Consider the following 27,978-nt stretch of genomic DNA (forward strand, 5'->3'; position numbering starts at 1 on the left):
ATCAAGGGGGTGTGGCCTAATAGGCAAAGGAGCGCCTGCTAGCATTCCACTCCTGAGAAAAAGCAATTGGTATTAAAAGTTACCAGAAGAGGTCTTCTTCAGCAAGAACTGCCGACCCTTTTCTCTATGAATTGCACACACACACACGCACGCTGCCCCGATCCCCACAAACCGGAGCCGAGCGCCACCTCAGCTGTTGTTTGCGCTAACCCTTACTTTTCCCTGGCAAGCTCCCACCGTGTTATAAAAGGCAGAGCTTTCTAATATAGTCTGGTACAAATGGAAGGCCGCGGCATCTCCAGCGACGACTTCTGGGCGTGGAGAGAGGCCAAAAGAGATGTTCTGGACCCGCAAACGGGTTTGCTGCCTCCCATGTTGAAAACACAACTACATTCTGCTCTGCTTGGGATGCTCTTTTGTTCGGACGCTCAGCGCTCGGACAGCGCTCGCAAAGTGCTCCGAAGGCGAGCGCTCCAACGTCGGTGCCGCGCCGAAAGAATCACCCTTATTGGCACCTTTTCGTCCCCGTCTCCTCCGACAACAGGGACCCCAGCGAAGTGTCTCCAAATTCAATCCAGTTCCAACAGGAGGTCATGGTAGCCTTCCGGAAGAGCGACAACCTCTTCCGCGGGTTTCAGCGTCTCCATCACTTCCGGAGAAACCATCAGCCACGTCAGTGGGCCGAGACGCCGTTGCACGCAGCTGTGGCAGAGGTAGCCCTCGGGACCATGGGTGCTGTTGCTCTGTTGGGGAAGAAGTTCAGAGAGACAATGACCCCTGATGCTTCCTTACCGCTCAGGAACACGTTTGCCCAAATTAGGGTTGCCAAAGCCTAGATCGGAGGGGACCAATCAGTGGCTCGGGAGGCACATGTGGCTCATTCACACATATAGTGTGGCTCTCGATAGGTCCATCAGTGGCTATTAGCCACACTGTGTGTGTGTGTGTGTGTGTATATAATTTTTTTGGCCACTGTGTGACACAGTGTTGGACTGGATGGGCCACTGGCCTGATCCAACATGGCTTCTCTTCTGTTCTTATGTGACACAGAGTGTTGGACTGGAGGGGCCATTGGCCTGATCCAACATGGCTTCTCTTATGTTCTCATGTGACACAGAGTGTTGGACTGGATGGGCCACTGGCCTGATCCAACATGGCTTCTCTTATGTTCTCATGTGACACAGAGTGTTGGACTGGATGGGCCACTGGCCTGATCCAACATGGCTTCTCTTATGTTCTCATGTGACACAGAGTGTTGGACTGGATGGGCCACTGGCCTGATCCAACATGGCTTCTCTTCTGTTCTTATGTGACACAGAGTGTTGGAATGGAGGGGCCATTGGCCTGATCCAACATGGCTTCTCTTCTGTTCTTATGTGACACAGAGTGTTGGAATGGAGGGGCCATTGGCCTGATCCAACATGGCTTCTCTTCTGTTCTTATGTGACACAGAGTGTTGGACTGGATGGGCCACTGGCCTGATCCAACATGGCTTCTCTTATGTTCTCATGTGACACAGAGTGTTGGACTGGATGGGCCACTGGCCTGATCCAACACGGGTTCTCTTATGTTCTTATGTGACACAGAGTGTTGGAATGGAGGGGCCATTGGCCTGATCCAACATGGCTTCTCTTATGTTCTTATGTGACACAGAGTGTTGGAATGGAGGGGCCATTGGCCTGATCCAACATGGCTTCTTTTATGTTCTTATGTGACACAGAGTGTTGGACTGGAGGGGCCATTGGCCTGATCCAACATGGCTCCTCTTCTGTTTTTATGAGACACAGAGTGTTGGACTGGATCGGCCATTGGCCTGATCCAACATGGCTTCTCTTATGTTCTTAATTACAATTAGAACATTTTATGGTGCTGTATTTGTCTATTTACATCACTTCCCCAAGTCAAGCCAGCTGGTGGATTGGAGAACACATTTAAATGGCTTGGAGAACGCATTTAAAGTTGCTTTCTTTCCACCTCACCCCCTGCCCATCTATTTGCTTTCATTCCAGCTTTCCTTCCTTCCTGTCTCGCAGCTCTCAAACATCGGACATTCATGTCTTGCAGAAGGAGGAGGGCTGGGGAACTTATGATACAACAGCCAGCAAACAGGGAGAGGAGACGGGAAGGGAGGATGGAAAGCGCTGCTCCGTCAGCAACGACCTCTCAAACGCACAGCTGAGCAAACAGGACACGTACGTAAGAAAACGGCCTCTTCTTCATGGTCAGGAAAGAGTTGGGAGGAATAGGATTGAGGCACCCCACGACAGAGCACTGAACTGGCTGCTCCTTGCAGACCTCGCTGGTCAGCTCTGGCCTTAAGAAATACTCCTGGAAAAGAAGATGAGACATTAACGGGGGGGAAGAGGAGGAGACACACGAAACCAGAGGTGGCCAGACTTGCTTAGCATAAGAGCCACACATCAGATGTTTGAGAGCCACAAGACATGAATGTCGGATGTTTGGGGGAGGGAGGGAGGGAGGGAGAAGGAAGGAAGGAAGGAAGGAAGGAAGGAAGGAAGGAAGGAAGGAAGGAAGGAAGGAAGGAAGGAAGGAAGGAAGGAAGGAAGGAAGGAAGGAAGGAAGGAAAATAGATGGGGGAAGGAGGAGGGAAGGAAAGGTGGGAAAAAGCAACTTTGGGTGCATATGAGAGCTAGTTTGGTGTAGTGGTTAAGTGTGTGGACTCTTATCTGAGAGAACCGGGTTTGAGTCCCCACTCCTCCACTTGCACCTGCTGGAATGGCCATAGGTCAGCCAAAGCTCTCTTATCTGGGAGAACCGGGCTTGATTCCCACTCCTCCACTTGCAGCTGCTGGAATGGCCTTGGGTCAGCCAGGGCTCTCTTATCTGGGAGAACTGGGTTTGATTCCCCACTCCTCCACTTACACCTGCTGGAATGGCCTTGGGTCAGCCAGAGCTCTCTTATCTGTGGGAACCAGGTTTGATTCCCCACTCCTCCACTTGCCCCTGCTGGAATGGCCTTGGGTCAGCCAGAGCTCTCTTATCTGGGAGAACCGGGCTTGATTCCCCACTCCTCCACTTGCAGCTGCTGGAATGGCCTTGGGTCAGCCAGAGCTCTCTTATCTGGGAGAACCGGGCTTGATTCCCCACTCCTCCACTTGCAGCTGCTGGAACGGCCTTGGGTCAGCCAGAGCTCTCTTATCTGGGAGAACTGGGTTTGATTCCCCACTCCTCCACTTGCAGCCACTGGAATGGCCTTGGGTCAGCCACAGCTCTCTTATCTGGGAGAACCGGGTTTGATTCCCCACTCCTCCACTTGCAGCTGCTGGAACGGCCTTGGGTCAGCCAGAGCTCTCTTATCTGGGAGAACCGGGTTTGATTCCCCACTCCTCCACTTGCAGCTACTGGAATGGCCTTGGGTCAGCCAGAGCTCTCTTATCTGGGAGAACTGGGTTTGATTCCCACTCCTCCACTTGCAGCTGCTGGTTAACCATGGCTCTCGCAAGAGTTGTCCTTGTAGATACATCCAAGCGGGCAGCCGTGCTGGTCTGAAGCAGTTGAACAAAGCAGGAGTCAAGTGGCACCTTTAAAACCAACCAAGTTTTATTCAGAACCTAAGTTTTCGTGTGCTCTCTAAACACACTTCATCAGATGGAGAATCAGGCATAGTGGCCCACAATACCTGATCCCCTCGTCTGATGAAGTGTGCTTAGAGAGCACAGGAACGCTTAGGAGCTGAATAAAACTTGATTGGTCTTAAAAGTGCCACTTCACTCCTGCTTTGTTCAAGAGTTGTCCTTGAAAGGGTAGCTTCCGTGGGAGGTCTCTCAGCCTCACCCACCTCACAGGGTGTCTGTTGTGGGGGAGGAAGGTAAAGGAGATTGTGAGCCGCTCTGAGACTCTTCGGAGTGGAGGGCGGGATATAAATCCAATATCTTCATCTACCTCACAGGGTGTCTGTTGTGGGGGAGGAAGGTAAAGGAGATTGTGAGCCGCTCTGAGACTCTTTGGAGTGGAGGGCGGGATATAAATCCAATATCTTCATCTACCTCACAGGGTGTCTGTTGTGGGGGAGGAAGGGAAAGGAGATTGTGAGCTGCTCTGAGACTCTTTGGAGTGGAGGGCGGGATATAAATCCAATATCTTCATCTACCTCACAGGGTGTCTGTTGTGGGGGAGGAAGGGAAAGGAGATTGTGAGCTGCTCTGAGACTCTTTGGAGTGGAGGGCGGGATATAAATCCAATATCTTCATCTACCTCACAGGGTGTCTGTTGTGGGGGAGGAAGGTAAAGGAGATTGTGAGCCGCTCTGAGACTCTTCGAAGTGGAGGGCGGGATTTAAATCCAATATCTTCATCTACCTCACAGGGTGTCTGTTGTGGGGGGAAAGGTAAAGGAGATTGTGAGCCCCTCTGAGACTCTTCGGAGTGGAGGGCAGGATATAAATCCAATATCTTCATCTACCTCACAGGGTGTCTGTTGTGGGGGAGGAAGGGAAAGGAGATTGTGAGCCGCTCTGAGGCTCTTCGGAGCGGAGGGCGGGATATAAATCCAATATCTTCATCTACCTCACAGGGTGTCTGTTGTGGGGGAGGAAGGGAAAGGAGATTGTAGCCGCTCTGAGACTCTGAGATTTGGAGTGGAAGGGGGAAATAAATCCAATATATTCTTCATTCTCCAAGCCGCCAGTTGGCTCAGTTTGAATAAGTTATTTAAAGAGATAAATGCCGTTTCCAAGTCAGCCAATGGGGCGGTGGGGGCTTTGAGAGCCACATATGGCTCCCGAGCCGCAGTCTGGCCACCCTTGCAGGAGACCGTGGTTTCTGAGCAAAAGCTCCTTTCAGGATGGGGGGGGGGCACTGTTAGAAGAGTGCTGGAGTGCGGGTCCATCCAGTCCAGCATCCTGTCTCACACAGGGGACAACCAGTTCCTATGGACAGCCAGCAACACAGCAGGGAGGCTGAGGTCTCCAAAAGAAAGAAGAGCCCTGCTGGATCAGTCCAATGGGCCATCTACTCCAGCATCCTGTCTCGCACAGCAGCCAAACAGTTCCTCTAGAGGGTCGGCGACAGAGCACAGAGGCTGAAGCCTTCATAAGAACCTGAGAAGAGCCCTGTTGGATCAGACCAGTGAGGGTCCATCTAGTCCAGCGTCATTCCTCACACAGTGGCCAACCAGTTCCTCTGGAGGGCCAACAACAGGGCACAGAGGCCGAGGCCTTCATAAGAACATCAGAAGAGCCCTGCTGGATCAGACCAGTGAGGGTCCATCTAGTCCAGCCTCCTGTCTCACATGGTGGCCAGCCAGTTCCTCTGGAGGGCCAACAACAGGGCAGAGAGGCTGAGGTCTTCATAAGAACCTCAGAAGAGCCCTGCTGGATCAGACCAGGGAGGGTCCATCTAGTCCAGCCTCCTGTCTCACACAGTGGCCAGCCAGTTCCTCTGGAGTGCCAACAACAGGGCATAGAGGCCAAGGCCTTCATAAGAACATCAGAAGAGCCCTGCTGGATCAGACCACTGAAGGTCCATCTAGTCCAGACTCCTGTCTCACACAGGGGCCAACCAGTTCCTCTGGTGGGCCAACAACAGGGCAGAGAAGCCGAGACCTTCATAAGAACCTCATAAGAGCCGTGCTGGCAATAAGAAGGCAAATAAGAGACAATATGTATGGAGAACTGGCGGGTTTTTCTATAAACAAAGAAAAATCGAAAATCCTAAGAAAGAACCTGTCATTAAGCAAACAGAAAGAGTTACAAAATGTTACTGGATGCGAAGTTACCTCAAAAGTAAAATATTTAGGTGTGGAGATTGCGATGAGGAACATTGATTTATACAAGAACAATTACAAAAAGCTTTGGCATAAAATTGAAGAGGATATGTTAGAGTGGAATAAATTGAATCTATCCACGCTGGGGAGGATATCCGCAATTAAAATGAATGTTCTACCAAGAATTATGGGGTTTTTTTCAAACCATAAGAAACAATTTAATCTTTGGCAAAGAAAGATTTCAGAATTTGTATGGGCGGGCAAAAAAACCAAGAATTAAAATGAAAATTCTGACGGATGCAAAAGAATGAGGTGGCTTCCAACGACCTGATTTAAGGTTATACCATGATGCGGTTTGTTTGGTATGGATTAAGGACTGGATAACTTTGCTTAATAGAAAATTATTGGCATTAGAAGGCCATGGAAATATTTTTGGTTGGCATGACTATATGTATTATGGGAAGGAGAAGATGGATGGACTTTTCTCACACCATTATATAAGGAGGAATTTGTTGAATACCTGGAAAAAATATATTAAATATGGTGATGAGAGAAAACCACTTTGGATTGTGCCAACAGAAGTTATAAAGTTGTCTTCTAATCCACAGGAAGAAAAATATGTATCATACAAACAACTGCTAAAGATTCATGGAGGCAAAGTAGAATTGAAACCGGCCGAAGAGTTGCAGGGTAAGTTTAATTGGTTTCAAATGCAACAAATTAAAAGCTTGGTAGTGGATGATATTAGGAATACAGGTATAAGGCATGAACAAACAGAAATGGAAAAAATGCTGTTGGGTGAGAATGAAAAACTGATTTCAAGGATTTATAAGCTGTTACTGAAATGGTCTACAGAAGAGGAGGTGGTGAAACCTCAAATGATTAAATGGGCAATAAATTTTAACAAGGAAATACAAATGGAGACGAGGGAACACCTATGGAAGAACTCTATGAAAATATCGACATGCTATAACATAAAAAAGAACTGTTTGAAAATGCTGTATAGGTGGTATACGACACCTAAAACATTAGCAAAAATGAACAACCAAGCTTCAGATAGGCGTTGGAAATGTAAAAAACACGAAGGTTCTTTCTACCGTATGTGGTGGACTTGCGAAAAGGCGAAACAATTTTGGCTTATGATTCAACAAGAGATTTCGAAAATCTTGGGATATAATACTAAGAGAGCACCGGATGTCTTTCTGGTGGGATTACAAATGGAAAGCTTTCCGAAGCGAGACAGGACATTGCTGTGGTATTTGCTTTCAGCTGCGAGAACATTGTATGCACAAATGTGGAAGCAAGACAAAATACCAGAAAAATGGGACTGGGTCTTAAAAGTACTAAACTGGAGTGAAATGGACAAACTTACTAGAATCTTAAAAGACTGTAATCAGGAGAAATTCAAAGAAGACTGGGAGAAGTTTCAAAACTATGTGGAGAAACAATGGGAAGTGAAGAGACATTTAGTGGTTTTTGATAACATTAACTGAACTTTCAAGGGGAAGAGAAGAACTGTGATTATTGATATTTGATTTAATATGCAAGTTAGATGAATAAGAATTAAGTAGAGGATAAAGTATAATAATCATTTTTGAGTTAAGGTAATGGCAATTTTTAGAGAAGATTCTATAATTGTGAATTTTACCTTTAGATTGTTTTTTATATATTTTAAATACCGGCGGAGGTCATGAATTAGAGGTGAGGGGGGGGGGATTTGTAATGTATTGGCTGATTATTTTTGGGTTTTGATAGAAGTATATTTTTCAATATATTGCAAAAATAATAAAAATTGATTTACATAAAAAAGAGCCGTCCTGGCTCAGACCAGTGGTCTGTCTAGTCCAGCAACCTGTCTCACGCAATTTCTCTGGTTAGCCAAAAATAGGACAGTGAGGCTGAGGACATTCCCTTGATGTCGTTCTCCTTGCACTGAGTTTTAGAGGTTTACTGCTCCTGAACACGGAGGTTCCCTTTAGTCTCCACAGCCAGTAGATGTTAATAGAACTATCCACCATGTAGATAAATTTATCCTCCATTCTCTGTGAATGATGGAAATTCCAACTGTTTCACATGTGAGCCTCTATTTAGTTTGGGGTGTGTATGAGGGAACCGTGGCACACTTAAATTGCCACTTTGGGCCTGTGTCCCACCAGTTGTTTGGACTGTACAAGAGAACAGTTTCCTTTCTTGCTTATTTTAAAAATAAGCACCGCTCTCTCTCTCTCTCTCTCTCTCTTCCAAAAGCAAGATTTAGCATTGAAATAGTTTTGCACATATAAAAACATTTTCATTGTTCCTTCCCTTCACTCCAGACCGTCTGCTCTTGCTGTAAACCTTCACTCTCTTTAGAATAGCATATAAACATATGAAGCTGCCATCTACTGGATCAGACCCTCGGTCCATCAAAGTCAGTATTGTCCACTCAGACTGGCAGCGGCTCTCCACGGTCCCAAGCTGAGGTTTTTCACGCCTACTTGCCTGGACCCTTTTTAGTTGGAGATGCCGGGGATTGAACCTGGGACCTCCTGCTTACCAAGCAGAGGCTCTACACTGAGCCACTGTCCCTCCCTTAAAACTAGGTTCAAATGAACATATATGAACACATGAAGCTGCCTTCTACTGAATCAGACCCCCCTGGGTCCATCAAAGTCAGTATTGTCTACTCAGACTGGCAGCAGCTCTCCAAGGTCTCAAGCTGAGGTTTTTCACGCCTACTTGCCTGGACCCTTTTAGTTGGAGATGCCAGGGATTGAACCTGGGACCTTCTGTTTACCAAGCAGAGGCTCTACCACTGAGCCACCATCCCTCCCCTGACTGTCAGTGGCTCTCCAGAGTCTCCAGCGGAGGTTTTTCACGCCTACTTGCCTGGACCCCTTTTAGCTGGAGATGCCGGGGATTGAACCTGGGACCTTCTGCTTACCAAGCGGAGGCTCTACCACTGAGCTATAGCCCGCTTCATGGCTCTCCAGGGTCTCAAGCTGAGGTTTTTCACGCCTACTTGCCTGGACCCTTTTTAGTCGGAGATGTCGGGGATCGAACCTGGGGCCTTTTGCTTACCAAGCAGAGGCTCGGCCACTGAGCCACCGTCCCTGTGCAGCGTAACAATCTGATGCATTCAGGAAATACTCTGCCGAGTATTTTATCAGCTTCTCCAAAATCAGGTTGGTGACGTGCACAAAAGACGTTCCCAAATTGCAGAGTGGCGGGGTGGGGGGGAGGGTTTTCACTCACCCCAGCCAAGGTCAAGAGATGGCACAGAACCTGCGGCATGATGAGACGCCTCTTGGCCCGAGTCACCGCGACGTAGAGCAAATTCCATTCATCGGCCGGGATTCTGTCTGCAGGGAGATTCAAGACAGACAGGTGGACAGGCAGGCAGATCAGATAACGAAATACGGCATTAGAAAAACAACAACCCTGTATACTGAACGCTACTCCAGGGGAGGTCTTACCAGACAGAGCCAAGCAATATCATCACTTCCAGATCACGTGATGCGATGGTATCGCTTTACTCTGCTCCGGTAAGACCTCACCTGGAGTCTTGTGTTCAGTTTTTGGGCACCACATTTTAAGAAGGATAGAGACAAGCTGGAACGGGTCCAGAGGAGGGCGACGAAGATGGTGAGGGGTCTGGAGACCAAGTCCTATGAGGAAAGGCTGAAGGAGCTGGGGATGTTTAGCACGGAGAGGAGGCGGCTGAGAGGTGGTAGGATCACCATCTTCAAGTCCTTGAAGGGCTGTCATGTAGAGGATGGTGTGGGATTGTTTTCCGTGGCGTCAGAAGGTAGGACGAGAACCACTGGGTTGAACTTAAATCAAGAGCGTTTCTGGCTAACATTAGGAAGAACTTCCTGACTGTTAGAGCGGTTTCTCGGTGGAACAGGCTTTGAAACAGAGGCTAGATGGCCATCTGACAGCAATGAAGATCCTGTGAATTTAGGGGGAGGTGTTTGTGAGTTTCCTGCATTGTGCAGAGGGTTGGACTAGATGACCCCAGAGGTCCCGTCCAGCTTTATGATTCTATAATTCCTCGGGAGGTGGTGGGCTCTCCTTCCTTGGAGGTTTTTTAAGCAGAGGCTAGATGGCAATCCTGTGAATTTAGGGGGAGGTGTTTGTGAGTTTCCTGCATTGTGCAGACGGTTGGACTAGATGACCCCAGAGGTACCATCCAGCTTTATGATTCTATGATTCCTCGGGAGGTGGTGGGCTCTCCTTCCTTGGAGGTTTTTCAACAGAGGCTAGATGGCCATCTGACAGCAATGGAGATCCTGTGAATTTAGGGAGAGGTGTTCGTGAGTCTCCTGCATTGTGCAGGGGGGTTGGACTAGATGACCCTGGAGATCCCTTGCAACTCTATGATTCTATGAAGGGCTGGTTGCAAAGTTATTTACTCCACAGATCATTCGTGAGGAAGGGGAGTAAAGAACACGGATGAAAATTCAGTGCAGATAGATCAAGATGGGCCCCATTTCCCATGGGAAATGATCTGGAACTCCCCTTCCATAGAGACTAAAAGCACTGGTATGCAACTCCAATTTTTTACAATGTATTCACTTTGGTATTTAAACCCTGTTGCAATGAGCCTATTCTCCAAGGTCTCAAGACTAGATTGCTGGAGGAATTGTAAAACTAAAGGATCCCCGTATCATACGTGGGCAAGTGATGCTCTGTATTCTTGGTGCTTAGGAGGGGCAGCAGTGGGAGGGCTTCTGGAGTTCTCGCCCCACCAGTGCTCCTCCTGATGGCAAGGGTTTTGGCCACTGTGTGACACAGGGTGTTGGACTGGATGGGCCACTGCCTTATCCAACATGGCTTCTCTTATGTTCTTATGTGACACAAAGTGTTGGACTGGAGGGGCCACTGGCCTGATCCAACATGGCTTCTCTTACGTTCTTATGTGACACAGAGGGTTGGACTGGATGGACCATTGGCCTGATCCAACATGGCTTGTCTTATATTCTTATGTGACACAGAGGGCTGGACTGGATGGGCCATTGGCCTGATCCATCATGGCTTCTCTTATGTGACACAGAGGGTTGGACTGGATGGGCCATTGGCCTGATCCAACATGGCTTCTCTTATGTTCTTATGTGACACAGAGTGTTGGACTGGATGGGCCATTGGCCTGATCCAACATGGCTTCTCTTATGTTGTTATGTGACAGTGTTGGACTGGATGGGCCATTGGCCTGATCCAACATGGCTTCTCTTATGTTCTTATGTGACACAGAGTGTTGGACTGGATGGGCCATTGGCCTGATCCAACATGGCTTCTCTTATGTTCTTATGTGACAGTGTTGGACTGGATGGGCCATTGGCCTGATCCAACATGGCTTCTCTTCTGTTCTTATGTGACACAGAGTGTTGGACTGGATGGGCCATTGGCCTGATCCAACATGGCTTCTCTTCTGTTCTTCTGTTCTTAGAAGGACCGGCCGTTTGGCTATGGTGCCTTCAAGGATTCCACAGACCAGGGGAGGGGATACCCTGAAGAAAGGCTGACTTACCGACGTGGAAGCCTGGAATCCTCCCAAGGTTGTGCCGCTCTAAAGGGACGGCCGCAAAGTCATCGGCTACTTGGACGGTGTCAAATTCGAGCCCTTTGGCCTTATGGACGGTCCCCAGGACGAAATCTGGAACGTAAACCAAAAGCATGAAGTCCACGCGAAGAATGCTGAAGTTTGCAAGCGGCTGCGCATGTACTGAAGCAACTGCTGTATGATTACTGATTACGAATGACACTGCCACAGTTGCCACTGGTGCGCAGAAGGTCCCAGAATTGGGAAAAGAAGAAGAATTGCAGATTTATACCCTGCCCTTCTCTCTGAATCAGAGACTCAGAGCGACTTACAATCTCTTATATCTTCTCTTCTCACAACAGACACCCTGTAAGGTGGGCGGGGCTGGGAGAGCTTTTTACAGAAGCTGCCCTTTCAAGGACAACCTCTGCCAGAGCTCTGGCTGACCCGAGGCCATCTCAGCAGGTGCAAGTGGAGGAGTGCGGAATCACACCCTGTTCTCCCAGATAAGAGAGCTCTGGCTGGCCCAAGGCCATTCCAGCAGGTGCAAGTGGAGGAGTGCGGAATCACACCCTGTTCTCCCAGATAAGAGAGCTATGGCTGACCCAAGGCCATTCCAGCAGCTGCAAGTGGAGGAGTGGGGAATCAAACCCAGTTCTCCCAGATAAGAGAGCTCTGGCTAACCCAAGGCCATTCCAGCAGCTGCAAGTGGAGGAGGGGGGAATCAAACCCGGTTCTCCCAGATAAGAGAGCTATGGCTGACCCAAGGCCATTCCAGCAGCTGCAAGTGGAGGAGTGGGGAATCAAACCCGGTTCTCCCAGGTAAGAGAGCTATGGCTGACCCAAGGCCATTCCAGCAGCTGCAAGTGGAGGAGTGAGGAATCAAACCCAGTTCTCCCAGATAAGAGAGCTCTGGCTAACCCAAGGCCATTCCAGCAGCTGCAAGTGGAGGAGGGGGGAATCAAACCCGGTTCTCCCAGATAAGAGAGCTATGGCTAACCCAAGGCCATTCCAGCAGCTGCAAGTGGAGGAGGGGGGAATCAAACCCGGTTCTCCCAGATAAGAGAGCTATGGCTGACCCAAGGCCATTCCAGCAGCTGCAAGTGGAGGAGGGGGGAATCAAACCCGGTTCTCCCAGGTAAGAGAGCTCTGGCTGACCCAAGGCGATTCCAGCAGCTGCAAGTGGAGGAGTGGGGAATCAAACCCGGTTCCCCCAAGTAAGAGAGCTCTGGCTGACCCGAGGCCATTCCAGCAGCTGCAAGTGGAGGAGTGGGGAATCAAACCCAGTTCTCCCAAGTAAGAGAGCTCTGGCTGACCCGAGGCCATTCCAGCAGCTGCAAGTGGAGGAGAGGGGAATCAAACCCGGTTCTCCCAGATAAGAGAGCTCTGGCTGACCCAAGGCCATTCCAGCAGGTGCAAGTGGAGAAGAGGGGAATCAAACCCGGTTCTCCCAGATAAGAGAGCTATGGCTGACCCAAGGCCATTCCAGCAGCTGCAAGTGGAGGAGAGGGGAATCAAACCCGGTTCTCGCAGATAAGAGAGCTCTGGCTGACCCGAGGCCATTCCAGCAGCTGCAAGTGGAGGAGTGGGGAATCAAACCCGCTTCTCCCAGATAAGAGTCTGCACACTTAACCACTACACCAAACTGGGGAATCAAACATTGTTCTCCCAGATAAGAGTCCACACACTTAACCACTACACCAAACTGGGGAATCGAACCCTGTTCTCCCAGATAAGAGTCTGCACACTTAACCACTACACCAAACTGGGGAATCGAACCCCGTTCTTCCCAGATAAGAGTCCACACACTTAACCACTACACCAAACTGGGGAATCAAACCCCGTTCTCCCAGATAAGAGTCCGCACACTTAACCACTACACCAAACTGGGGAATCGAACCCCGTTCTCCCAAGTAAGAGTCCGTGCACTTAACCACTACACCAAACTGGGGAACCAAACCCTGTTCTCCCAGATAAGAGTCTGTGCACTTAACCACTACACCAAACTGGGGAATCTAACTCAGTTAAGAACATAACAACATAAGAGAAGCCATGTTAGATCAGGCCAATGGCCCATCCAGTCCAACATTCTGTGTCACACAGCGGCCAAATATATATATATATATATATATATATATATATATATTTATATTTATATATATATATTTTTATATATATATATATATATATATATATATATATATATATATATATATATATATATATATATATATAATATATATATATATATATATTATATATATATAAACCCCTCTTGAAGGTGGCCATGCTTGTGGCCGCCACCACCTCCCGTGGCAGTGAATTCCACATGTTAATCACCCTTTGGGTGAAGAAGTACTTCCTTTTATCCGTTTTAACCTGTCTGCTCAGCAATTTCATCGAATGCCCCACGAGTTCTTGTATTGTGAGAAAGGGAGAAAAGTACTTCTTTCTCTACTTTCTCCATCCCATGCATTATTTTGTAAACCTCTATCATGTCACCCCTCAGTCGACGTTTTTCCAAGCTAAAGAGCCCCAAGCGTTTCAACCTTTCTTCATGGGAAGGTGTTCCAGCCCTGTAATCATTCTAGTTGTCCTTTTGTGGACTGTGTGCAGTTCTGATCGCCGCACCTCAAAAAGGATATTATAGCATTGGAGAAAGTCCAGAAAAGGGCAACTAGAATGATTAAAGGGCTGGAACACTTTCCCTATGAAGAAAGGTTGAAACGCTTGGGACTCTTTAGTTTGGAGAAAACGTCGACTGCGGGGGTGACATGATAGAGGTTTACAAGATAATGCATGGGATGGAGAAAGTAGAGAAAGAAGTACTTTTCTCCCTTTCTCACAATACAAGAACTCGTGGGCATTCGATGAAATTGCTGAGCAGACAGGTTAAAACGGATAAAATGAAGTACTTCTTCACCCAAAGGGTGATTAACATGTGGAATTCACTGCCACAAGAGGTGGTGGTGGCCACAAGCATAGCCACCTTCAAGAGGGGTTTAGATAAAAATATGGAGCAGAGGTCCATCACTGGCTATTAGCCACAGTGTGTGTGTATGTATAAAATTTTTTGCCACTGTGTGACACAGAGTGTTGGACTGGATGGGCCATTGGCCTGATCCAACATGGCTTCTCTTATGTTCTTATGTGACACAGAGTGTTGGACTGGATGGGCCACTGGCCTGATCCAACATGGCTTCTCTTCTGTTCTTATGTGACACAGAGTGTTGGACTGGATGGGCCATTGGCCTGATCCAACATGGCTTCTCTTATGTTCTTATATGACACAGAGTGTTGGACTGGATGGGCTATTGGCCTGATCTAACATGGCTTCTCTTATGTTCTTATGTGACACAGAGTGTTGGACTGGATGGGCCATTGGCCTGATCCAACATGGTTTCTCTTATGTTCTTATGTGACACAGAGTGTTGGACTGGATGGGCCACTGGCCTGATCCAACATGGCTTCTCTTATGTTCTTATGTGACACAGAGTGTTGGACTGGATGGGCCATTGGCCTGATCCAACATGGCTTCTCTTATGTTCTTATGTGACACAGAGTGTTGGACTGGATGGGCCATTGGCCTGATCTAACATGGCTTCTCTTATGTTCTTATGTGACACAGAGTGTTGGACTGGATGGACCACTGGCCTGATCTAACATGGCTTCTCTTATGTTCTTATGTGACACAGAGTGTTGGAGTGGATGGGCCATTGGCCTGATCCAACAGGGCTTCTCTTATTTGACACAGAGTGTTGGACTGGAGGGGCCAATGGCCTGATCCAACAGGGCTTCTCTTATGTGACGCAGAGTGTTGGACTGGATGGGCCATTGGCCTGATCCAACAGGGCTTCTCTTATGTTCTTCTGTGACACAGAGTGTTGGACTGGATGGGCCACTGGCCTGATCCAACATGGCTTCTCTTATGTGACGCAGAGTGTTGGACTGGAGGGGCCAATGGCCTGATCCAACAGGGCTTCTCTTATGTGACGCAGAGTGTTGGACTGGATGGGCCATTGGCCTGATCCAACAGGGCTTCTCTTATGTTCTTCTGTGACACAGAGTGTTGGACTGGATGGGCCACTGGCCTGATCCAACATGGCTTCTCTTATGTGACGCAGAGTGTTGGACTGGGGGCCAATGGCCTGATCCAACAGGGCTTCTCTTATGTGACGCAGAGTGTTGGACTGGATGGGCCACTGGCCTGATCCAACATGGCTTCTCTTATGTCCTTATGTTCTTAAAGGTGCCACTGGACTCTTTACTATCCTGCACCTGACGAAGAGAGCTGTGTTTCTCAAAAGCTTCTGCTACAATGAAATTTGTTAAGTCTTAAGGGCGCCACTGGACTCTTTACTATTTTGCATCTGACAAAGGGAGCTGTGTTTCCCAAAAGCTTCTGCTACGATAAAGATCGTTAGTCTAAAGGGCGCTAACAGGACGCTGCTATTTTGGAGCGACAGACTAACACAGCTAACTCCTCGGGACACGAGTCCCACAGGGTGCTTCTTCCCATCCCTCAAGTAAAAATCACTTTCTCCTTTACCTGCAACTTCAGGAGTGGGTGTGTGGCACTGAGATATCCTCTCCAGCAGCAAAGGGATGTAGCGACAATATTTCTCCACAACTGCGATCTTGAACTCCATCTGTTTATCTTCTGCCTTCACCGCGTAGTCCTTTAAAGCCTGGAAACCTTTCTCCCGCCACCTCTTCACGAAAGGGTCCTTCACCTTGAAGCCCACTGAGAACACACAAGTTGGGACCGAATGACCACGGCGCTGCCTGTCGTCGAGAATCGTAGCGTTGGAAGGGACCCCCGGGATCATCTAGTCCAACCCCCTGCACATTGCAGGAAACTCACAAGCACCTCCCCCCAGATGTCAGGCCATGCTTCGTTGAAGTTATTACTGCTATATGATTATGCTTACTTGATGTTTACTAACACCATTGTTGAATAAAATATTGTGCCACTAATACTATGCCCAGCAAGAGCAAAAGGAGGGGTGGGAACGGAGGTGCCAAGACTCCAAAGCCCAGCAGAGGCCTTTGAAGTGCAGAGCGCCAAGTTCGCCTCCCCGGCGCCTTCCTAGCAGAGCAAGGACATCACCAGGGGGGAGAGCGCATCCATCACCGGTGGAAGATAAGAAAGGCGTGTGAAAGTGCTGCTTGCAGGGACGCTTCTGGTTTATTATGAGAAGTAGTTTAAAGCCCTAGTCTTTGATGTGTATTCATAAATACCAATGGCTCAGGCTATCTGTTATCAGTTTCAATGAATCCATGTAGAGAGTAACATTGTTGTAATCAATAAATGAAACTTAGTTTTGAAGAAAGACAAGTCTGATCATTTTGGAACTTCAGTTTTGGCCATGAACAGAAGATGGCAGAAACCACCAGGATCCCTTGCCATCAATAATGAATCACAGAAACGGAGCTAGAAGGGACCTCCAGGGTCATCTAGTCCAACCTCCTGCACAATGCAGGAAACTCACAAACACCTCCCCCCAGAGACCCCTGTTCATGCCCAGAAGATGGCAAAAACCACCAGGATCCCTTGCCATCAATAATGAATCACAGAAACAGAGCTAGAAGGGACCTCCAGGGTCATCTAGCTCAATCCCCTGCACAATGCAGGAAATTCACAAACACCTCTCCCTAAATTCACAGGATCCTCATTGCTTTCAGATGGCCCTCTAGCCTCTGTTTAAAAACCTCCAAGGAAGGAGAACCCACCACCTCCCGAGGAAGCCTGTTCCACTGAGGAACTGCTCTAATGGTCAGGAAGTTCTTCCTGATGTTGAGACGGAAACTCTTTGGGTTTAATTTCAACCCCTTGGTTCTGGTCCTACCTTCCGGGGCCACAGAAAACAATTCTGCACCACCCTCTAGACGACAGCCCTTCAAGGACTTGAAGATGGTGATCCTATCACCTCTCAGCTGTCTCCTCTCCAGGCTAAAACATGCCCAGTTCCTTCAACCTTTCCTCACAGGACTTGGTCTCCAGACCCCTCATCCTCTAGATGACAGCCCTTCAAGGACTTGAAGATGGTGATCCTATCACCTCTCAGCCGCCTCCTCTCCAGTCTAAACATCCCCAGCTCCTTCAACCTTTCCTCATAGGACTTGGTCTCCAGACCCCTCACCATCTTCGTCGCCCTCCTCTGGACCCGTTCCAGCTTGTCTATATCCTTCGTAAAATGTGGTGCCCAAAACTGAACACAAGACTCCATCCTCTATAGGACAGCCCTTTAAGGACTTGAAGATGGTGATCTTATCACCTCTCAGCCGCCTCCTCTCCAGGCTAAACATCCCCAGCTCCTTCAACCTTTCCTCATAGGACTTGGTCTCCAGACCCCTCACCATCTTCGTCGCCCTCCTCTGGACCCGTTCCAGCTTGTCTATATCCTTCGTAAAACGTGGTGCCCGAAACTGAAACACAATACACCCGGTGAGGTCTTACCAGAGCAGAGTAAATCAACACCGTCACTTCACGTGATCTGAACGCTAGACGATGCAGAGAATGCAAGGATGCCCCCTGAAAATGGAAGCTATGCGCGTCTCCACCCTCAGCAACCAACTGTGTGGAGCTGGAGGGAGGGCGGGGGGGTGGGGCTAAGCTAAGGCAAAATTGTGTGAGCCGGAGGCTAAAAAACTTTGAGCTGTCTCACACTAACTCAGCTTAGACTCCACTCATTTGTTATGAGAGCTGAATGTGACATAAATGAAACCTTATTGGGCCGGGCTGGGTCACATCGGGCCAGGCCGTTTGTGCACCAATTTACGATAAGGTAACAAAGATATAAACTTTTTAAAGGACACAAACATGACTAAAGATTTTTTTTAAAAAAACCTGAAAACATGCTTAAAACATCAACACTTTTTGGTCTTACAGGTGCTTTCTTTGTATCTCTCCCATGGGAACCAGGAAACTGGGCAAAGGAAGCTCTGGCTCTTTCCTTCCTTCCCCAGGGAACCAGGAGGGGGAGGAATCTCAGCCAATGGAGAAAACTGAGGCTTTGCCCTGTAGCTCCTGTGCGATTGAGCAAGCCTTGCAAACCAAGCTGAGATGCAGAAAGAAGCAAGAGAGAGGGAGAAGGAAGCAGAGAAGAACCAGTTGCTCGTGTGCCTGATAGGAGCCCTTTGGGGGCCTGATTTGGCCCTCAGGCCAAGAGAAGGGAGAGAGGCTTGGCTCAGTAGCTCTGCTGTGCGATTGAGAGAGCCTGGCAAAGCAAGCTCTGCCTCCCCTCCTTCCTCCCCAAGGAAGGAGCCTCAGCCAACGGAGAAAATAGAGGCTTTGCTCTGTAGCTCCTGTGCGATTGAGCAAGCTTTGGAAAGCAAGCTGTGAGGCAAAAGGAAGCAAGAGAGAGGGAGAAGGAAGCAGATGGCAGCCAGTTGTTCAGGGGCTTGATAGGAGCCCTCCGAGGGCCTGATTCGGCCCCTGGGCCGCATGTTTGATACCCCTGCTGTAGAGGGAACACTGGACACAGCACAGAAGTTTGAATTGGAGGACATGACTGGTCCCTTCGCACTCAACCAATCCATTATTCTACAATCACCCTGGAGACAATTACATATATGTAACTGCGCTGCTCCCTCCCCACCTCCAGTTTATGCCAGGAAGAAAATGGGATGCTGCAACTGTGCCTAATGAACATAAAGTCTGGGCAACACTCACGTTCGGAATGGTAAAGGTGCCAAATATCCCGAATCTGGTCAAGGCCAAAGGCCTGAAGACCCTAAAGAACAGAGAGAAAGAGAGAGAACGCACCTGAATGTTACAGAAAGAAACGTTATTGACAACATAACAGATGTATTCAGGGATTTTACTGCAGCAGGAACTCTTTGGCATATTAGACCACACACCCTGATGTAGCCAATCCTCCTGAACCTTACAGTAGGCCCCAGTCTCCTTTCCCTTCCTCCCCAACAACAGACACCCAGTGAGGTGGGTAGGGCTGGAGAGGGCTCTCACAGCAGCTGCCCTTTCAAGGTCAACCTCTGCCAGAGCTCTGGCTGACCCAAGGCTCTTCCAGCAGCTGCAAGTGGAGGAGTGGGGAATCAAACCCGGTTCTCCCAGATAAGAGAGCTCTGCTGAGCCAAGGCCATTCCAGCAGCTGCAAGTGGAGGAGGGGGGAATCAAACCCCGGTTCTCCCAGATAAGAGAGCTCTGGCTGACCCAAGGCCATTCCAGCAGTTGCAAGTGGAGGAGTGGGGAATCAAACCCGGTTGTCCCAGATAAGAGAGCTCTGGCTGACCCAAGGCCATTCCAGCAGGTGCAGTGGAGGAGTGGGGAATCAAACCCGGTTCTCCCAGATAAGAGAGCTCTGGCTGACCCAAGGCTCTTCCAGCAGCTGCAAATGGAGGAGTGGGGAATCAAACCCGGTTCTCCCAGATAAGAGAGCTCTGGCTGACCCAAGGCCATTCCAGCAGCTGCAAGTGGAGGAGTGGGGAATCAAACCCGGTTCTCCCAGATAAGAGAGCTATGGCTGACCCAAGGCCCTTCCAGCAGCTGCAAGTGGAGGAGTGGGGAATCAAACCTGGTTCTCCCAGATAAGAGAGCTATGGCTGACCCAAGGCCCTTCCAGCAGCTGCAAGCGGAGGAGTGGGGAGTCAAACCCAGTTCTCCCAGATAGAGAGCTCTGGCTGACCCAAGGCCATTCCAGCAGCTGCAAGGGGAGGAGTGGGGAATCTAATCCGGTTCTCCCAGATAAGAGAGCTCTGGCTGACCCAAGGCCATTCCAGCAGGTACAAGTGGAGAAGTGAAGAATCAAACCCGGTTCTCCCAAGTAAGAGTCCGCGCACTTCACCACTACACCAAACCGGCTCTAAGTGGACTTCTTTCGGGCTAGGGATTACCAGCAGATTTTGATCCACGGAACGTAAAGCTCTCCAGAGAGAGAACCTCTGTCAGCACACCGAATACGGCGACGATGCTTTCAAGTCATCCCGGCTGCCGCAGAAATATCCGTTCTGGCCCTTTCAACTCCAAAAGACTTCCTTTTTTTCAGTGGCCCCGCCCTCGTGGCACACTTACCCCAATCAGGTGTATTTTAGCTGGTGGATTTCCTCGAGTGACATGCACGATGGAATCAAAGAGCACCACATTGCTCCGGGTCAGGATGGCCACCGTCCCTCTTGGCTCTCTCCCAGTGACGTCACCTGGCGGGAGGGTTGCAAAGCCCAGCTGAATCCAGAGCAAGCGAGCAAACAAACACCCCTCCCGAACAGTGTTCCCTCCAAGCTGAGTTTGAGTGAGCTAGATCGCCAGTTTCTAGCCTCCGGCTCACGCATTTTTTGTTTTAAAAGCATGGGTGTCAGACATGCGGCCCAGGGGTTGAATCAAGCTCCTCTCAGACCCCCGAGCAACTGGCTGTTGTCTGCTTCCTTAAGAACAGAAGAGAAGCCATGTTGGATCAGGCCAATTGCCCCATCCAGTCCAACACTCTGTGTCACATAAGAACATAAGAGGAGCCATGTTGGATCAGGCCAGTGGCCCATCCAGTCCAACACTCTGTGTCACATAAGAACATAAGAGGAGCCATGTTGGATCAGGCCAGTGGCCCATCCAGTCCAACACTCTGTGTCACATAAGAACATAAGAGGAGCCATGTTGGATCAGGCCAGTGGCCCATCCAGTCCAACACTCTGTGTCACATAAGAACATAAGAGGAGCCATGTTGGATCAGGCCAGTGGCCCATCCAGTCCAACACTCTGTGTCACATAAGAACATAAGAGGAGCCATGTTGGATCAGGCCAGTGGCCCATCCAGTCCAACACTCTGTGTCACATAAGAACATAAGAGGAGCCATGTTGGATCAGGCCAGTGGCCCATCCAGTCCAACACTCTGTGTCACATAAGAACATAAGAGGAGCCATGTTGGATCAGGCCAATGGCCCATCCAGTCCAACACTCTGTGTCACATAAGAACATAAGAGGAGCCATGTTGGATCAGGCCAGTGGCCCATCCAGTCCAACACTCTGTGTCACATAAGAACATAAGAGAAGCCATGTTGGATCAGGCCAATGGCCCATCCAGTCCAACACTCTGTGTCACATAAGAGAAGCCATGCTGGATCAGGTCAATGGCCCATCCAGTCCAACACTCTGTGTCACATAAGAACATAAGAGAAGCCATGCTGGATCAGGCCAATGGCCCATCCAGTCCAACACTCTGTGTCACATAAGAACATAAGAGAAGCCATGTTGCATCAGGCCAGTGGCCCATCCAGCCCAACACTCTGTGTCACATAAGAACATAAGAGAAGCCATGTTGGATCAGGCCAATGGCCCATCCAGTCCAACACTCTGTGTCACATAAGAACATAAGAGAAGCCATGCTGGATCAGGCCAATGGCCCATCCAGTCCAACACTCTGTGTCACATAAGAACATAAGAGAAGCCATGTTGGATCAGGCCAATGGCCCATCCAGTCCCAACACTCTGTGTCACATAAGAACATAAGAGAAGCCATGCTGGATCAGGCCAATGGCCCATCCAGTCCAACACTCTGTGTCACATAAGAACATAAGAGAAGCCATGTTGGATCAGGCCAATGGCCCATCCAGTCCAACACTCTGTGTCACATAAGAACATAAGAGAAGCCATGTTGGATCAGGCCAATGGCCCATCCAGTCCAACACTCTGTGTCACAGAAGAACATAAGAGAAGCCATGTTGGATCAGGCCAATGGCCCATCCAGTCCAACACTCTGTGTCACAGAAGAACATAAGAGAAGCCATGTTGGATCAGGCCAATGGCCCATCCAGCCCAACACTCTGTGTCACATAAGAACATAAGAGAAGCCCTGTTGGATCAGGCCAATGACCCATCCAGTCCAACACTCTGTGTCACATAAGAACATAAGAGAAGCCATGTTGGATCAGGCCAATGGCTCCTGCAGTCCAACACTCTGTGTCACATAAGAACATAAGAGAAGCCATGTTGGATCAGGCCAATGGCTCATCCAGCCTAACCCTCTGTGTCACATAAGAACATAAGGGAAGCCATGTTGGATCAGGCCAATGGCTCATCCAGCCTAACCCTCTGTGTCACATAAGAACATAAGGGAAGCCATGTTGGATCAGGCCAATGGCCCATCCAGTCCAACACTCTGTTCACATAAGAACAGAAGAGAAGCCATGTTGGACCAGGCCAATGGCCCCTCCAGTCCAACACTCTGTGTCAAATGAAAGCATTTCTCTCCAGAAGTTTTAACTGTGTTTGTCTGTGTCCTTTATAAAGTTATATCTCTGCTACCTGGCATTACAGGTGGGTGTGGTGGTTAAGTGTGCGGACTCTTATCTGGGAGAACCGAGTTAGATTCCCCACTCCTCAACTTGCACCTGCTGGAATGGCCTTGGGTCAGCCAGAGCTCTCTTATCTGGGAGAACCGGGTTTGATTCCCCACTCCTCCACTCGCAGCTGCTGGAATGGCCTTGGGTCAGCCACAGCTCTCTTTTCTGGGAGAACCGGGTTTGATTCCCCACTCCTCCACTTGCACCTGCTGGAATGGCTTTGGGTCAGCCAGAGCTCTCTCATCTGGGAGAACCGGTTTGATTCCCCACTCCTCCACTTGCAGCTGCTGGAATGGCCTTGGGTCAGCCAGAGCTCTCTTTTCTGGGAGAACCGGGTTTGATTCCCCACTCCTCCACTCGCAGCTGCTGGAATGGCCTCTGGTCAGCCACAGCTCTCTTATTTGGGAGAACCGGGTTTGATTCCCCACTCCTCCACTTGCAGCTGCTGGAATGGCCTTGGGTCAGCCAGAGCTCTCTTATCTGGAAGAACCGGGTTTGATTCCCCACTCCTCCACTTGCAGCTGCTGGAATGGCCTTGGGTCAGCCAGAGCTCTCTTATCGGAGAACCGGGTTTGATTCCCCACTCCTCCACTTGCAGCTGCTGGAATGGCCTTGGGTCAGCCAGAGCTCTGGCAGAGGTTGTCCTTGAAAGGGCAGCTGCTGTGAGAGTCCTCTCAGCCCCACCCACCTCACAGGGTGTCTGTTGTGGGGGAGAAAGATAAAGGAGATTGTGACCTGCTCTGAGACTCTGAGACTTGGAGGGTGGGCTATAAATCCAATGTCTTCTTCTTTATGACGCAGATGGCCCAGCGCGACAAGGTTTCATTTATGTCAGATCTGGCCCTCAAAGCAACTGAGTTTGACACCCCTGGCTTCTTAGACAGACCATTACTACCAAATGCAGGCCTCATTTTATTTATTTAATTTATATCCCACCCTCCCCACCAAAGGCAGGTTCAGGGCGGCTCACAAACCGAGGGTCGGCACAAGCCCATTAGCGTGACCGATACAACAAACAATAAAAACACAAAACATAAAAACCGTTTAAAACAATTGCATGCACTGCTATCACCATTTCAGACAGCGATTTAAAATTCTGGCGGTTAGGGGGAGGGAAGAAAGAAGAAAGAAGAAGAGGCAGACAAGAAGCAGGCAAGATAAGACTGTGAATAAAACTCTTATCCACTTTTTAAATTTTTATAACAGCACAACTGTATAATTATTTTAGAAACTGTATTTGCTATTGGACTAAATTGATTTATTTTTATTTTTTTATTTATTTTTTATTGAATAATTGAAGTTCCTAATTATTAAGCAATAAGAAATTAATTGGAATATCTGATCTACATTATAATGAACTGAAATACTGTTTTTTTTTAAGGGTAAATCCATTTAGGGGGGTTGTTTTGGTGTAAGGGGATCTTGAATGGTGATTTAATGATTGGATTGGATTATTGATTATTGAATTGTTATAGCTCATCTTAAACAAGAGGGGTGCCGGTTTTGTTAAGAAGAAATTGAGAGATTGAGAGATTGAACTATATAGTAAAGTGAAAGGGGGGGTGAACTTATTAGATTTGGTCTAGCAAAATTAGAATGACAGAAACGAAGATCAAAAAATATCAGCAAGGCACCCCACCGGCGGTGGGACCTAAAATGACTCCAGTCTCTGGCAACCAAGATGCACTGGAAAAACTGCAGAAGAGTGTAACAGCTGGATTCAAGAAAAATCACGAAGCATTGGACGAATTAAGAACTGATTTGATGAGTGAAGTAAAGAAGACAAATGACCAGTTGGCTGAATTTCAAAAACAATTGCTGGCTAATACGCAACAGGTCCATGGCTTAACTGCTAAAGTAGACAGAATGGAAGAGCGAAGTAAGCAGACAAGTGACATAGCTAGAGAGAATCAAAAAGAGTTGACAGAGCTGGAAGATCGATTGATGAGACTTGAAATGGAGAAAGCAGCAACAATTCTGCGCTTTCAAAACATTCCTGAAGAGAGGGAAGAAGACCTACCCAGTAAGATAATGGACATTTTAACAGTGGATAATGAAGAATTACTAGAAGAAGGCCCAAGAGATATCTTATGGGCTAAAAGAGTCTCATCCAGTTACATAAGGAAGTTTAAACTCCCTAGGGAGGTTCAAGTTAAACTTTTGCGATCAGAAACAACGGAAAGAGTCCTGAGAAAAACAAGAGAATGTGAAATTAATTGGAAAGGAAACAAAATAAAGATCCTAAAAGAGATACCCTGGAGTGTAAGGCAGAGGAGGTTTAAATTCAAGAAACTGTCTGCGTGGTTAATTAAGCATGAAATTCAGTTTAGATGGCTTTTTCCACAAGGTCTCTTTTTTACATTTCAAGCGAAGAGGTATAACATTACTACTGAGGCAAAGATGGAAGAATTCTGGGATCAGTACGTGGAACGGAGTGGATCGGAGTCAGGAGGCGAACAAGAGCTAGAAGGCGATGAGGAATCTCCGGCTGGAGAATCCCCCAAAAAACAACGAGACAAGATGAAGACAAGACTTCAGAGTAGGAAGGAAGTTAAGATACCTGATAGTAAGGAACCAGCAAAATGAATTCCAAGGCAGAGACTACAATACTTTCTTTGAATGTGAACGGTTTAAATGAACCCGGCAAGAGGAGGAGAGTCTTTCAACAATTGAAAAAATCTGGCGCACAAATCATTTGCTTACAGGAAACCCATATTCGGAAAGACAATGTAAAGTACCTGGAAAATAAGAAATTCGGAACTTTATATGCTTCATGTGACCTCGCAGAAGAAGAAGAAAGGGGTAGCAATTTTCATCTCTCATCAGATTAAATCGAGCTGTTTGATTCGGATGAGCAAGGAAGAATTCTTATTGTTGAAGTAGAATTAAATGGGCAGAAAACAATTTTGGGGAATATATATGCCCCCAATGAAAATCAAGAAAAATTTTATCAAGATCTGTACCTTAAGTTAAGAGAATTTAATTCGGATAGATATTGTATTATAGGAGATTATAACGCGATATTTGATATGAAATTGGACAAAAAATATGAAGACTCACAAAAGAAAAAGAAGAAGACTCGAAATTTATTACCTAACTCCTTCTTAAAAATGGCTGAGGAACTGAATCTAGTAGATGCTTGGAGAACAAGAAATTCGAGCACAGCAGATTTTACTTTCTACTCACAACCACATAAGTCTTGGTCAAGAATTGATATGATCTGGATGTCTCTGGATATGATGTTGACAGTTAATCAAGTGGATATCCTTCCCCAATCGTATTCAGATCATAGCCCAATTTCGGTGGCATTTCAGGAACAAAAAAGAAACTTTAGATGGTCTTTAAATTTACAAATTTTGAAGGAAACCAAATTTTTGGAAGAAGCCAAAAAAGAAATACAAGAATTTTTTAAATGTAATCTTGAAAAGGATACAAAGATTTCAATAATATGGGATGCATTCAAGGCTTTTTTTAGAGGTGTTGCCATCCGATATTCATCAAGGAGGAAGAGAGAACAAAGAAAGACTTACAATGAGCTCCTAGCAAAGTTGAACTATTTTGAGAAACAACAGAAAACGGGGAACCCAAATGGGATCAAGACCAAAATTATAGCTATTCAACATCAGATAAATATTCTTTTAGCAGAAGAAATTGAGAGAAAGCTAAAGTGGACAAGACAAAATTACTTTGAAAATGCGAACAAAGTGAGTAGATGGCTGGCGTACAGATTGAGAAAAGAGAAGGAGAAAAAGATCATAAAGATGTTAAGGAATGAGGCGAAAGAGGAGATCTTTCAAAATTCTCAAATGAAAACCATTATTCAGGACTTTTACCAGAATTTGTATAAGAAACAGAAACTTGATCAACAAAAACAAGAGGCTTATATAAAGGAAGTGAAAATGCAACAATTAACAAAGGAACAACAAGCAAGTTTAGAAAATTCAATTTCAATGCAGGAAGTAGTTGATGCTATAAAAACTCAAAAAAATAACAAGACGCCGGGCACAGATGGATTGCCGATTGAATTTTTTAGAGCTTTTGAAGATGTATTACTACTTCCCTTCAAGAAAGTAATGGAAAATGTTTACAATACCGGTGATATTCCAGAATCGTGGAAAGAAGCTTTAATATCTCTTATACATAAAGAAGACTCTGATCCAGGAGAAATTAAAAACTACAGACCAATTTCTTTGTTGAACAGTGACTATAAGATTTATGCAACAATACTAGCAAATAGATTGAAGAAAGTCATCAGAAGTTTAATACATGAGGATCAAACGGGGTTTGTTCCGGGACGCTTAATGAATCAGAACGTGAGACTGTTCCTGAACGCAATTGAGTACTATAGAGAGCACCCAGATAAAGAATTTGCGGCGATCCTGATAGACGCTGAAAAGGCTTTTGACAATGTTAATTGGAACTTCATTAAAGAGACTTTGGTAGGAGTTGGGTGTGGAGAAAGATATTGTTCAATGGTTGAAGCAGTGTACACGAAACAGACAGCGAAAGTTAATTTCAACGGAGTAACGACCGACTTAATAGAAATAGAACAAGGTACAAGACAAGGATGTCCACTATCTCCGCTACTATTTATACTGACCTTAGAACCGCTGATCAAGAAGATTAGAGAAGACTCTCAAATTCAGGGGATTAGAATAAACAATACAGAATTAAAAACGTTGGCGTTTGCAGACGATCTGGTATTTACATTGGAACAACCTATATCATCGATTGAGCTCTTAAAACAAAGATTAAGAGAGTATGGAGAAGTATCCGGATTTAAATTGAATACTGTTAAAACCAAGATCCTAACAAAGAATATGGAAAAGGACCAAATTGAAAGGTTGGAACAGCTTTCTGGATTTAAGAATGAAAAGAAGGTTAAATACTTGGGAATCTTTTTGACCAATAACTTAAAGAATTTATATAGAGACAACTATGAAAAAATTTTGAGAGAGATTTGGAGGGATCTAAATAATTGGAAAGATCTTCAAATTTCGCTCCTTGGCCGAGTTGCAACGATTAAAATGAATATTCTTCCGAGAGTATTATTCTTATTCCAAACAATTCCAATTACACTACCTAAATCTTTTTTTCAGCAACTTAACGAGATGACCAAAATGTTTATCTGGCAGAGTAAGAAGGCCAGAATCAAAATGAAAGTTATGCAAGATGCTAAGCTAAGAGGAGGATTAGCTCTCCCGGAATGGAAACTGTATTATAAAGCGTGCAATATAGCGTGGCTGAGAACTTGGTGTAAATTGGAAAACAAAAGATTATTGTCTTTAGAGGGCGAAGGGTTAGGAGAAGGCTGGCATAATTACATGTGGTATAAAACTCCTGTCAAAACTGGGCGCTTTTTCAGACATGAAATAAGAAGATCTCTGTATGCGGTCTGGAGTGAAATTAAAGTGATGTACAAACATACTCCAAAATG

At 47.1% G+C, this 27,978-nt stretch overlaps 1 protein-coding gene across 1 annotated transcript in view; it reads right to left on the reverse strand.

The window, feature by feature from the left end:
• Nucleotides 1-569: 569 nt before the first annotated feature.
• Nucleotides 570-27,978, reverse strand: part of FBH1 (F-box DNA helicase 1) — a 62,331-nt gene continuing 34,922 nt past the window's right edge. Inside the window, exons 13-19 of the mRNA XM_060244462.1 lie at nucleotides 20,280-20,404; nucleotides 18,921-18,981; nucleotides 15,795-15,989; nucleotides 11,234-11,359; nucleotides 8,959-9,065; nucleotides 2,197-2,328; nucleotides 570-743 (exon numbers count right to left, since the gene is read on the reverse strand). Of these exons, the coding sequence (XP_060100445.1) occupies nucleotides 570-743; nucleotides 2,197-2,328; nucleotides 8,959-9,065; nucleotides 11,234-11,359; nucleotides 15,795-15,989; nucleotides 18,921-18,981; nucleotides 20,280-20,404 (920 nt within the window). The remainder of the gene's footprint in view (nucleotides 744-2,196; nucleotides 2,329-8,958; nucleotides 9,066-11,233; nucleotides 11,360-15,794; nucleotides 15,990-18,920; nucleotides 18,982-20,279; nucleotides 20,405-27,978) is intronic.

The sequence above is a fragment of the Heteronotia binoei genome, chromosome 8, assembly GCF_032191835.1.
Source record: "Heteronotia binoei isolate CCM8104 ecotype False Entrance Well chromosome 8, APGP_CSIRO_Hbin_v1, whole genome shotgun sequence".
Lineage (NCBI taxonomy): Eukaryota > Metazoa > Chordata > Lepidosauria > Squamata > Gekkonidae > Heteronotia > Heteronotia binoei.